Genomic DNA, 12,908 nt, shown 5'->3' on the forward strand with positions numbered 1-12,908 from the left:
TTTTTATATATTTAATGGGCACTGGTTAAAGCATTTTAGTGAAACATTAGAAAACGAGTCTATTTGCTATACAAACATAACTCTTTACCACAGTAGCCTTTTAGATAAGAGTACACAAACATACTATGAGAGAGCTATGTTGCAGTTTGTCTTGGTGAAATCAAGAGATAAACCAAAAATCAACATAAGATTAAACAGATACAAAGGTAAAGGACCAAGCGAATAGCACAGCAGCACATCTGAGTTCTTCTACTCTATATTACTTTATTTGTGGGTGTGAGTGTGTGTGTTTCACCTACTGGTTGGCTCCTCCGGCATATTGTAGCAGATGATCAACTCGTTCTTAAAAGATAAACTGACTACATATTATTAAAATAAGTGAGGCATGATGTGTCCACAAAGCACGGCCCAATCTCCATGTTACTATTCATGGATTAAGACTAAAATAAAATATATAAAATAAAATAATATCATTTTTATTATTTATATAGAAATTAAGAAATAGGATACATGCATTGGTAATGGCATAAATACAGTAGGATCAACTTGAAAAATAATTATATAAAAAAGCATGGAGATATAAACTCATGAACGCTTCGTCGTTGGTAAAAACACCCGTGTGCTGGGTGAGTCCTGTTCAAACAGACAACGTATCTATTATACTTCTGATGAAAAAAAGAAAAAGTCAAAGCAAGAACACCACATATACATTATTTCACATAAACATGTACTTTGGTCAAAAAAACGATGCAATGTTCTGTGTTATGAAGGAAAAAAGAAGCAGCTTTAGTGATCAATGAAACTATTAAACCTTAAATTAGTGGTGATAAATGCAAGCTAAAGTAGCACGTTAAGAAGTCACTTCTGATGACTGGTTTATACATGTACCAAACAAAAAGTTAAACTTTCCCCACACACAACCTCATTTCCACATGTGTGTGTTTTCTTACCACAGACATTTAGTGTACAGATACATGAAGGTCTCCAAAATAGATAATATGCATGATATGCACAATTCAGATTCTTCAGTTGATAATAGATAATAAATGTTTAACTTTTTAAAAACAAGCTACAACAAAGAAACACAATGTACAAAATATCACAATTTGTGCCTCATTAAAGGTAATTATTATTCACGCTTTATGTAGCTCCTTCCTAAAAATAAGTCACTTGATATTATGTTGGAATAGCCGAGTCTCCACTTTAAATTTTCCATTCATCATTCATCAATAACAGCTGAATATACAGGCTTGGGAGTATTGTGTATTCAACCTGTAAGAACAGCACCTTAGAGCTACATTAGAAGTCAACAGTAAATACATTTGAACAAACAGGCAGTTCACACATGATCATATGATGGATGTACACATTTAAGACCTGAGAATGCCACATAAAAAAACCTAACCAGGCATCATGTATTCCCAAACCTAATAAACTTTTTAATTAAACACTATAAATGTTTAGACTTTTTTGTAGGATTCACTTGGACATAATATAAAGATGAAGTTAGCTCACCATTGATTCTATTTACAAAAAATAATTTGCATAAACTGTGTCTAAAAAGAGCACTTCGATAAAGAAAGTTCTAAAAAGCTTGTAGAAAATTTGAGTTTCAAACAAAACAAGGCATCATAGCGTCTTTATAGATAGATCTCCTCTATCACTTCTCTTGGATTGAATCAGATTGAATAACGTTGCCAATCTGCAATATTAAAAAAATATATATTTTCTCTACCAAAGCCACAAAGAACTGCAGCATGTTGGCACTGGCAGGCCCAAACCCCCCCGACTACACCATGAACTGGGTGTATCCCTCTGCACCTGTGACGATCACATCCATCCAGATCCTCATGGCCTCAGGAGATGGAGCAACCATGTAATAGACCCTATCATGAGTCTTTACGCTGAAGGTCAGGGAGGGGTTTGGGCTCTAAGGAAGACAAGTGATGATCAAGGGTGGAAAAGTAATAAAGAATTTGTGCAGGGAAAAAGAAAAGTAGAAATAAAAAAGTATAGTATTTCATACCTTATGTGCATTCTTCAAGTGGTCGTAATACTTCTTCAATAGCTTGGAAGTAAATAACTCCCTTCATTTTGGCTTCATGCTTGTCTGCGGATGCAGACACATAATAATAAAATAAATAAACAAATAAATAGTACAAAATATTCATAAACACATGAACTGTTATTCCCCCCATTGTCTCACCTGCATAGTAGGAAAGCGTGCGCCTGTTGCGGTCAAACACAAACCAGCGTTTCTTCCAGGTTTTGATCTTGCCTCCCATCTTGATCAGGTAGCCCCGGCAGGTCTTTTCAGAGATGGACAAGTGGAAACACGTGTCTACGCTGTGGCCCGCTGACTCAATGTGAGCCCGCAGGTCAAAGTCATCCTTCCTCACAGGCAGGTACCGAGTAAGAGGACGGGACTTGACGGAACAGAGGAGAAAGGGTTCATTTGAAAAAGTGAAGAAATTGTAATGCAATGATATATTTATTATGCCAGTCGTGTTTATATAGTTCATGCACAAATCATGCAGATGTGTATCATATGTTATGAAACATTAAAGCGTATGATTCTTTCATCTGCAGCCAGCAGTTGATGGTCCATGGAAAAGAGCTAAAAATGACAGATGGAGCATATAATGAGGGCTGTCAGCTGGGGCATGATTGGAACCACAGAAAGAAGTGGAGTAAAATGTCTTTTTCTGTTGCCTGGAAGTCTTTTGCTGTTGTTTTTCTGTCTTACCTGTGCCCTCTGTTTTTCTCGTAGTTTCACCTCTCTGTCGATCAGTTTCTGCCGTCTGCTCGTCTCCTCCTGCAGCCTCTTCTCCAGCTCCTCCCTCCTTTTCTTCTCCTCTTCCAACGCTTGCTTTCGCATTTCCACCTCTCGCTCCTGAGAAACAATCATCACACACATATAAGAACAACTTAGATGCATATTTAGCTGTCTGCGTCATAAATAAAAAGTAAAAAATATCTATAATATGCATTTATCTCTAATGACCTTGTGTTCGAGGAGGCGGTTCTTCTCGGCCTGTGCCTCTCTCAGCAGGCGTTCCATCTCCTCCAGTTTGGCCACATTTGATGTGCTGGCACTGAGGACATACAACACACATCATAAAAAAAGAGGAAATACCCATTTATCTGTACACTGATCACACATCAAGCAGCATAATAACAGTATAAATATGAATTAAGTTTAATAAACTGGGTAAACCAGCAGCAAGCATCACATATTTGTGCCTTAAAAACAGAACTGTGTTTAGCAATCCAACCCAAAGGCTACACTCTCCTGAGAATACACTGTCTATGCATGTGTGTGTGTCTGTGTTCAAATCAAAAGAGGAAATCCATTAGGCAAAGAAGGCAGGATGTCAAGGCAATCTGAAGGACTGGACCATCTCTCTGTCTCTCTGTGGCTCTTTCATGCCTGGTCTGGTCTAGCTGAAAGTCTCCCAGACTGCAGATGGTCTACACATGACATGCATTCTTGACCGACATCAAGGGGAAGGGGTTTGTGTATACATCTGTCTGTGTGAAGGTTTGTCAAATTAAACACTTTTTTTCTTTCTTCAATATTTTTAAACTCATTTATTTCCAGCACATACTAGTTTAATCAAGATTGAATTTAAGGTTTTATGTTATGGGTCCACCACTAACAGAGGTGAGTCCCCACACATTTAATAACAGATTCATGTTACCACAACATAAGTAATACTAGAACACACACACACTTCCAAGTTTTGTCTTATCTGGAGCCAGAAGGAAATGGATACAACGTTGTTAAGAAGAATGGTACACATTAGACTCAAGTGTAAACAAATCAGGAATGGAGGCAGGGGGAGAATAGTAGAGCACCCCAAATAACAGAAGAGGGCAAAAAAGGATCAAAAGGGAGGGTTTGAAATGATGGAGGAGGAAAAAAGAAACAAGAGCAAGCACAGAAATGTCCTGTTCTACAGTTTTTGAACAGTCAGTTCCAGTTTCAAATCCACAATCCTCACTCCATACTGTGCCAACTAAATACCAGAAAACCTGCAACTGAAGTGTGAATGTGACACTTTAGAATAAGCATTTTGAGCTTTAAACTATCCAGTGCTAAATAAAAAAATAATACATTTGTCTATCCACTTGCCATTTTCTTACCTTAATCTCCGAGGGGCAATTGCACTCATAGTCATTGTAGACCAGTCCAGTTCGACTGTATGTGTTTATGTATCAAGATTTACAGTCCAAAAACACGACATATCACTGGCAAGATGAAAAATAAAAATCCAGGTCTATGTTAAAACGACTTTTTTGCCCAACACGGCTCTACATTCCATCACACGTCTCCCAATCCAATCCAACCTGGTACAACCTAATCCAGCTGGAGTCATACTGAGGATCACATATGCAGCCTGTTCCAGAAAACTTACAATGCAAAGAGGCCAATCTGCAAAAGGTTTCAAATCTGCTGAAATGAGACCATACCATTCAGAGAAACAAGAGCAGGGGAGACAAGAGATAGATGCAACCACTGTAAAAAAAAAGGGGGGAGAGGGAAAACCAGCACACATGGTTTTAGTCCAGACAGGGGGGCTGAACCCCCCAAATGTACCTCCACAGTCCCAGGCTGCGCTCCGCTCAGTCAGTCTAAACCTGAGGGGGTTGACTGTGAGTACACACACACACACACACACACACACACACACACACACACACACACACCTTCGTGTTTTCTGACTTTTGTAACCTGACCTCTAGAACACTAATCAAGAGTCCCCCTTAACTCAAATAACAAGCGCGGTTCTACACATCCTATTCTCCACAGAGAGATCATAAAAGGCGGGAAACCTCTCCACACACTTTTTACATTAACTCACTTTCTACTCTCTCTTTGTTACGAAACCCGCCTCCCAAAGGGAAAGTCAATGTTTCACATTAGGAACACAGGGACATTTTTGTGTTTTCCATTATTCTGCCTCTTGTGTGAGTGTTGAACATTTCTGACATTTTTCTCCTTTCTTTTCTCCATTCTAGTGATGCTCATTAAAAAAAAGTTAGTTTGCTCTTAAGAATCTCTCTAGCTTATTTTGCATACACATAAACAGCCCAAGCCAGCCACACTTACCTGGAGACATTGTCAGGTGAACAGGCAGAAATGCTGGTTTCAATGGAGTCGCTGCTGTCCACACTCATTGTGTCAAAGGCCTGGCTGTCACAGTACCCAAAAGTATCCAGATAGACGTTGGTCTGTGAAGCTGCTCTGGAGCTTGTCTGACCTAGATGTACAAACAAACACACAGAAAGAGAAAAAGAGCACAGGCCTTAGTGACAACAACAGTGACATCTTTGTATGCATGCACCCATATGTTGTACCTGTCTGTGTCACCTCATCTGGGACAGATGGCCCAGATGACTTCAAGTTTTGATCACAAAGCCCCGCCACTGTGATACGTGCCAGGAAAAATATATCCCAACTTTAATGGAGATTTCTGTGTACTTGTGCCCGAATAGTAGGACACACAAGCACACAAACAAAAACTTGTCTAAAAACAAATACCACTAATACGATGCAGACGAGTCCTGAAAGTGGTTAAAGTAGTCCAAAGATGTTGGGACAAAATCAGAAGAAGATGGAAAAGGGATGACAAACTGCTGTGCAGATACTTTGAAGAGAGACTAGCTCTGCCTCTGGGTACAGGAAGAAACACACACACACACAAAAAACTGATACCATCTGCCCCATGCAGCAGACCCACCCATCTGATGAGCCAGATTGAGGGACTTAAGGGACCGAGGGATCGTACAATTAGTGTTTAAGACATAGAAGATATAAGAAAAAAACACTACTTAGTCATTTGGATATACGTCTTGGAGGAGGGGAGTAAAAACTGGCCCATTAAACACATTAGACACATTAAACCTGCCATGCTCGAGGTGTCTGAATGTAGCAAACAATGATTCAGTGGTGTATAGCAGATTATCATAATGATTGGAGAATGGTTTGTTAAGAAGGAAGTGGACAGAGGAGAACACGGACATATCAAACACCCGACACTTGATGGAGCAGCCTTCCTCACTGACATTCCTCCACTATCTCCACAAACAGATAAACACATGAAAACCAGTGCAATTGGTCAAACCGCTAGGTGCACACCCACAAACAAAACTTGTAACAAGGAGACTGTATGTGTGTATTTTAAAGTAGTGTGTGTGTGTGTATGTGTGTGTAAGTGTTTGACTGTGAGACATAACAGAAAAAAAGTTTGTAAGTTATGCATTGTGCATCGTTTGTTTCTGTGTGTACCTTTATGCAGACGTCGAGAGTCAGTTTCCTTGTTGGATAAGGAGAGAATTCTTGGAAGAATGCTGCCACAGCTTGTACTCTGTACCAAGGGCTGATGGGACTATGAACGACCCAGAAAACACAGAAGCCGATTTTAACATATACGATAGCATATAATAAACAACACTGAATGTCAGAGCTAAGAACAAAATAAATAAAAAATTTTTATGACCAGTGTTAATTTGTCATCATTATGCATGTACCTTAGTAGGGAAACTGCGGCCAAGTGTTGCACTTGTAAACTGAGGGCTGATGGTGTGTGTGGTTTTCTTCCTGGGCAACGTATCACTGAGATGTGAACCACCGTCTCTCTCGAACCGCTTTCTCTCCTCTAGCATACGGAAATGCTATTTGAACACACACAAAGAGGTAAACAGTTATTCGCTCATTATTTAACGTAAACTTAATCACAACAAATAATGTATTTAATTTTAACTTTAAGCCTCTTGTATAGGAGTTTCTTTGGTGCCATCTGGTGGCACTTCACTTTTTTTATGCCGTACTACTGTGTATTTTCAACACATCAACAATTTAACCAAATGTGGATCTGCTTTCTAAATAGTGTGCTGTTATATATATCCATACACACACACACATTACCTGCCTGTGTCGCTGATGATGCTTTTTGACAGGAAGGGGAGGAGGAGGGGAGTCAGGGAGGGGGGAAGGGTCACGATATGTCACCATATTCTCTGGCCAATGCACAGAGGGTGTTTTAGGAAGAGGGCGGGAATTTAGATGAGAAGAGGAAGAAGCAGCAGAGGAATGACAGTTGGTAGCTGAGGAAGAATGACAGAGCTTTGAAAAAAAAGAAAAGAACAATGTCAGGATCTGACAGGGTGCAAAAGAGGGAGCAAAAGGGGGAAAATGTCTCACACAGCCACACATTTTGCACCATCCTACATCCTTTACTCCACTAAACACACCTCTTCTTCCGTTGGGTTAGGAGAGTCTTCATCAGGGGAGGGTTTTGCCTCGGACTCAGGGGAGGCTTTGATCAGAGTGGCAGCAGGGGCAGGTTTAGGGTACTGCCCAAGCTGTGAGTAAAGCTCATTGATTTCACTGACTGTGACATAGCCCTAGAAGGTATTGTGGAGAAATGGGGGAGAGAGAAGGGGTGAGGCAGAGCTTGAAGTGAGTCAGCCATATTAATATGTAAAAAAAAATAGTAAAATGATGCAGAATTTACTTACAAACTGTAGTGTCACACAAAAGACAATAGACATTCTTACAAGATCATGCCAGTATTAATATACAGTATGTGAGTACAAGCAGTGCAAAAAAAAACTTGTTTGCTTCCTGTATTTTGTCAACGAGAAGTCAAACAGGACAAAAAAGTGCAAGAAGGGTGGACGTAGGAGTAAAACAGAAAAGACAGAAGTACCTCAACGTTCTTGAGAAAAATAGAGGAAAGGAAGGACTGACACACATCAGCCAAAGAGGCTGAACCCTAGCAAGCACAGAAAGAAACCCCAACGATTATAATCATGAGGATTCTGCCCACTTTAGGGGTCTTGCTGCCGTTTACTTTCCAGCCACCTTTCAATCAACCTACCTCCCGTAGAGTAAAACTCCTGCCGCCCGTGAGGTCTGCATATTTTCTTTCCAATAAGGTAAGGCTTTCTTTCTCCTGGCAGACAGAATAGACGTTAACATAATTTTAAAAACCTTGTTGGAAACATTGTCAATCAAACATGGACAGCACATATTGTCGTACTCTTTGCAGCATTGATTCGAGGTTGTTCTTCTCCTTTAAGAAGCTCTCCTTTTCTCGCTGAGCCTGCTGGGTAATCTGTGCCGCCTGCTTCTTCAGAGTTAAAAGTCGCTCCTGAAGGAAGAGAAATAAAATAAAACATATTACAGGTCTTTTAAACAGAAATGTGATGCTGTACATAGGAAATGTCTTTTTAGGTAGAATAACAGCACAATGTATGACTCTGCTCTATCCACTTTTGCCCATTTTCGATGCAAAACCAACACGGATAAAAAAAAAAAAAAAAAAAAAAAAAAAACGGCTACCTTGCGAGTGACAGTGCTGCGCTGATAGTCGGCAATCTCCCGGAGAAGCTGCTGCATATGGGCCTCCTTCTCCTCATCCTGCCTACTCTCTCTCTCTAGCTGCTGGAACTCCAGGTCTTCAAAACGCTTAGTCTCCACTTCAAGCACCTCACAGTCCTGATACACAAAGGGGAGAAGGTAATGCACAGGTAAAAACAGGTGGGCAAACAAGAAACTCTTTTATCTGACAATTGCCCTTTGTGATTACACTTTCTTACTCAATATTTCCAAATGTTTTTGGTCCCTCTATAGTAAACTAAGACCAAAAGCGTGTGTAGAATTTAGTACCATCAAAGTTTGCGGGTTTCAGGCATGTAGCAGAACCTATGGTGGTCAAAATATATTGGTGTAATTTATCTTTACTCAGAGAGATGAAATAGTTTTGAAACAAACAGAAACAGGTGAGTATTTAAATAAATAAATAAAACACAACATCCCACAACAGACAAGCAAACCAGACCGAGAAATCAACAGTCATGCAGACACCAATGCATAACATGCCAAATTCCCAGACAATTCAAAAGTGCTGTCTCTTAAAGAAGTCAAATACCATTTTTGGTGTGAATCCTGAGATGCTATGCTCAAATGTCAGCCTAATTTCAAACAGGTCCTAAACTCTAAGCCTTAAAACATTTTATACACCTCTAAAAGCCCAAGATCTGTGATGACAAAAGGGGTGTGTGAACAAACCCGAAGGGTTAGATATTCAGGAAAGAGAACAGGAACCAGGTGAAGATCAAGGGTGGCCATAAGGGGGAAGTGTTAGCTCAGAAAATGGGTCAGTGTTCACATGCAACTCTACAAACATCATGTGTCTCCTTTTTATGAGTCAGCAGCAATGTCCACACCTGTGCACATATACTTTATGTTTAGAGTGTGAATACACATGTGTGTCTGAAAATACAAGCTTGTGTTTGGCCTGCATGGGTTTATAGGTTTGTGTGTGAGTGTGTGTGTGTTTACTGACCCTGGCTAGCTGCTCCTGGAGGGGCTCCTTGGTGGCTTCAGGGCAGCTGTCCAGCTGGGAGCGCTGCTCACACACAATCTGAGCCAACCTCTCTACTCTGCCCCTTTCTGCCTGCAGCAACTCACACGCCTGGCACACACATATGTGCATACACACATTTCCACACAAGGACATGTATGCCATGTACACATTTGTTTATGTGTACATATAAATACACACAGACACACACAGGACAGAGAGAGGATGGCAGCGTTAGTGGGGACTGAGGCAGCCACAGTTAGTTACTACGGCAACCTGGTCAGTAATGGTAGCCTGGAGGAAGGGGAGGAGGGGAAAACTGTGGGGAAGCACAGCAAAGGAGAACTGATTACAAGAATTGGGTAGAAATGAATACATGGAGGTGGTATATAAAATGTCATGTGCGTTTTTTTTTCTCCTGCCTTTTTTTTCTGTTTGAATGGAAATGAATGAGGTGAGTGTGTGAGAAGAATGTATGAAAGTGTTAACATTAATGATCTTTTTTATAATCACCACAACATACACAGGCAACCACAACGTACAGTCTGTTTTCAACACCCCTGTATTCAATCTCTCTTTCCCTGTCTCTGTCAATATCATGATGATATCATCAACACTGTCTAACAGCATGGAAATTTTAGAGTAAGGCCAGGACCCAGTCCAACAGAGGATAATATCACTGTGCCAAACTGAACCATGCACACACACACACAAATTCCATCCGTTTATCCACTTACATTTCCTAACCCGTCATTGATACTCTATGGGGGTATAAACGTAGAAAGACACACACACACAAGCAACCTGGAGAAGTGTGTGTAAGATGGGATCACTTGGTGACCGCCACACCCGAGGCAGCATTAGCAGATATATATTTGGACCAGAGACAGCATGAGAAGGATTAACACCTACCAGTTGGTCACATGACTCTTAAATGTATGAGAGTCTTGGAGTTGCCCATGTGTTTCCAATACACAAGAAGGGAAACGCCTGATGTTGGTAAAATTCTAGTGTATATGTTTGAAGATGGCTTTTAAAAATTTAAGACATCTTTCATTAGGTGGGTTGTTTCTCCCCTTTGACCATGACTACTAATATCACTTACCAGCTCCAAAAAAAGGAGACATTTAACCAATTTGCATACGTTGCATCATCAGGCACATACCTTATCCTTTTCCTGCTGGGATTTGGTCTCAAGTTCAGCCATCTTGTTGTGCAGTGCTTCCAAAGCATCTTTTTCCTGCTGGAGAGCAGCGACCTCTGACTCCTGCTCAGCATCAACCAGAGCCCGCTCTACCTCCACCTTTAAGAAATGGGCATTTTTTTAAGTTATTCTATACAAAATTCCATTGTTGCTTTGATCTTACATTTATCACATGAAATTAGCCGTTTAGCCAATTTATCTGTCCTGTCCTTTCTCCATACCTCTCGGGCAGATTCCTCTATCTGGTTGTCCAGCTCTTTGATCTTCTGCTCTACTTCCTCTATGTTATTCAGCACCTGGATCCTCTCTTCCTCCACACGCCGTACTTCCTCTTCTGAAGACATCATGTCAGGTCTACAGCGGCAAGCTGCATCATCTAGACTCTGTTAACATCATAATAATATGGTCACAAATAAGACTACTGTTCAGATGCAATGGCAACATGTGACCAATATTGGGAGGTTTATTGTAATAATATTATCACTGTAGTTTGTGAAAGGTTTCCTGCTAAATAATATTTGCCTGTGTAGTCCAAACAAAAGTGAGCAGCCACAGGCACGTATACACATACAAACACCAGCTGTCAATTCAAAATGGTAGCCTGCTCTAATCTAATCAATGGGCTGTAAATATCTACCATCTGTGTTGGATGTTTATGTCAATGCTATCCAAGTATTAGGAGGAGCAATCCTTGTCGCCCTTATGTTTTCTAGACGGAAAAGGACACATAAACACTTCCTACATTAATCCTAAATAATAATTTGAGATCTGACCAAAGTCAAAGGTGCTGCTTGAGCAGAGGTGAATATTCATCTATCACTGTAGTTGTTAGAGTTCACAGTGTGAATAACAGACAAGACTAGAGTAATAGTGTATTTCATACAGCCTTAAGTCAGAAGAAAACCTATTAGAGGTTATGACAGGGTTAACAATTGAAAGATGTGATTGCAACATGTGTATAGTTCTGTACTCTCTAATAAACATCTATATGTGTCTTTTGTCATGTACCTCATTTGTCCTCTGTGCTCGTGGAGATGGTGAGGGGGCGAAGCTTCGCACACTGACAGCAGGTGATTCTGCCCTGTTGTCTCGGTGACCACTGCTGCGCCTCCGTCGTACCTGTAGATCATCATCATAGTAACCGTTTTCCGATCCAGGGGAGGTTGTGTGACCATTCCCCACTGTTCCATTAATTGCCGAAGAGTCTGAAAAAACTGATGGCGTGTCATCATCATCGTCATTGAGCTGCAGCTTCTCAAGCTCCTGGTTGATCTTTCGAAGATCTGCAACAGCTGAAATGGGACTCATTGCTGCACCACCTCCATCCCTTTCCCCCCGGTCCAGCTCAGAACACAGTGACAAGATTGTCTCTAGCCGCTGACGCTCCTAGAAATGACCACACACAAACATGGTTATGAGTTACAATAGATGCACATGCAGCAGTGTCAAATCATTGTTATTGTCTTATTAATTCTGTGTGTAGCTGCTCAGAATAGTTATAAACACACAGTTCACTACTACAAAAGAGTCACAGCAGCTGAGGTACAGTGTCTTTCCATCATGAAGTCAAGCTTTCATTGCTTACATTACCTGAGGAAGCATCGTAGAAGTCAGGCCCTTAAGCTAAAATCTCCTCGTTTAATCCAAAACACTGAGCAATAAATAGATTTTCCAACATGTGATTTACATAATAATAAAAATATCATTTGCATATGTTAGAAAGCATACTGACTGACAATCCCATCTGTGGGAATCCCCTTCCCACAGATGTCCCTGCCAGAACACAGCTATGTGTGGGGAGCTACAGAGGCTGCAGAGGGTCAAAATGGCCCCTTTAGCCTCAGCAGTACCTTCTCTGGAAAGCGACACTTATAAGCCATACAGCAAGCTTGTATAAGTAATATTAGATACAGAGGGACCGAGGTGTGTGAGGAGGGAGTGAGCTAACGAAAGCGTGGACAGCTGTCAACTATGATCGGAAGAGAGCATGAGAAGGAGCCATGACACCAAAGACAGGAATGCGTCTGTGTGTAGAGCCACTACAGAAACAAGACACTTTCCAGGGAATTGTGCTCTAGGAAGGAATCTGAACAAGACTTAGTTATCTGGATGAAAGGCTTAAGAGAGAAATCCTACTTAGGAAAAACACAAAGCAGCACACACAATACAAAAACTGATAAATGTTGGAGCGTTTTATATATGTGTGTGTGGGTGCACACAAAAAAACATACACACTTTATAATATGTAAATAAACCAGGAGCAAAAACAAAACACGCCTGTGTCACTTTGTCACCTTGTTCTATTCTAATGGACACAAGCCTCTGCGGAG

General features: G+C 40.8%; 1 protein-coding gene across 1 annotated transcript in view; it reads right to left on the reverse strand.

The window, feature by feature from the left end:
• Nucleotides 1-455: 455 nt before the first annotated feature.
• LOC114453055 (pleckstrin homology-like domain family B member 2) overlaps nucleotides 456-12,908 on the reverse strand; it is a 31,576-nt gene continuing 19,123 nt past the window's right edge. Inside the window, 17 exon segments of the mRNA XM_028432699.1 lie at nucleotides 456-1,930; nucleotides 2,027-2,057; nucleotides 2,059-2,110; nucleotides 2,207-2,426; nucleotides 2,747-2,893; nucleotides 3,005-3,095; nucleotides 5,114-5,264; nucleotides 6,293-6,392; nucleotides 6,535-6,678; nucleotides 7,258-7,410; nucleotides 7,887-7,961; nucleotides 8,049-8,159; nucleotides 8,351-8,506; nucleotides 9,357-9,485; nucleotides 10,540-10,677; nucleotides 10,800-10,961; nucleotides 11,587-11,964. Coding sequence (XP_028288500.1) covers nucleotides 1,790-1,930; nucleotides 2,027-2,057; nucleotides 2,059-2,110; nucleotides 2,207-2,426; nucleotides 2,747-2,893; nucleotides 3,005-3,095; nucleotides 5,114-5,264; nucleotides 6,293-6,392; nucleotides 6,535-6,678; nucleotides 7,258-7,410; nucleotides 7,887-7,961; nucleotides 8,049-8,159; nucleotides 8,351-8,506; nucleotides 9,357-9,485; nucleotides 10,540-10,677; nucleotides 10,800-10,961; nucleotides 11,587-11,964 — 2,379 coding nt within the window. The 3' untranslated portion in view covers nucleotides 456-1,789.

Source organism: Parambassis ranga, chromosome 20 (assembly GCF_900634625.1).
Source record: "Parambassis ranga chromosome 20, fParRan2.1, whole genome shotgun sequence".
Lineage (NCBI taxonomy): Eukaryota > Metazoa > Chordata > Actinopteri > Ambassidae > Parambassis > Parambassis ranga.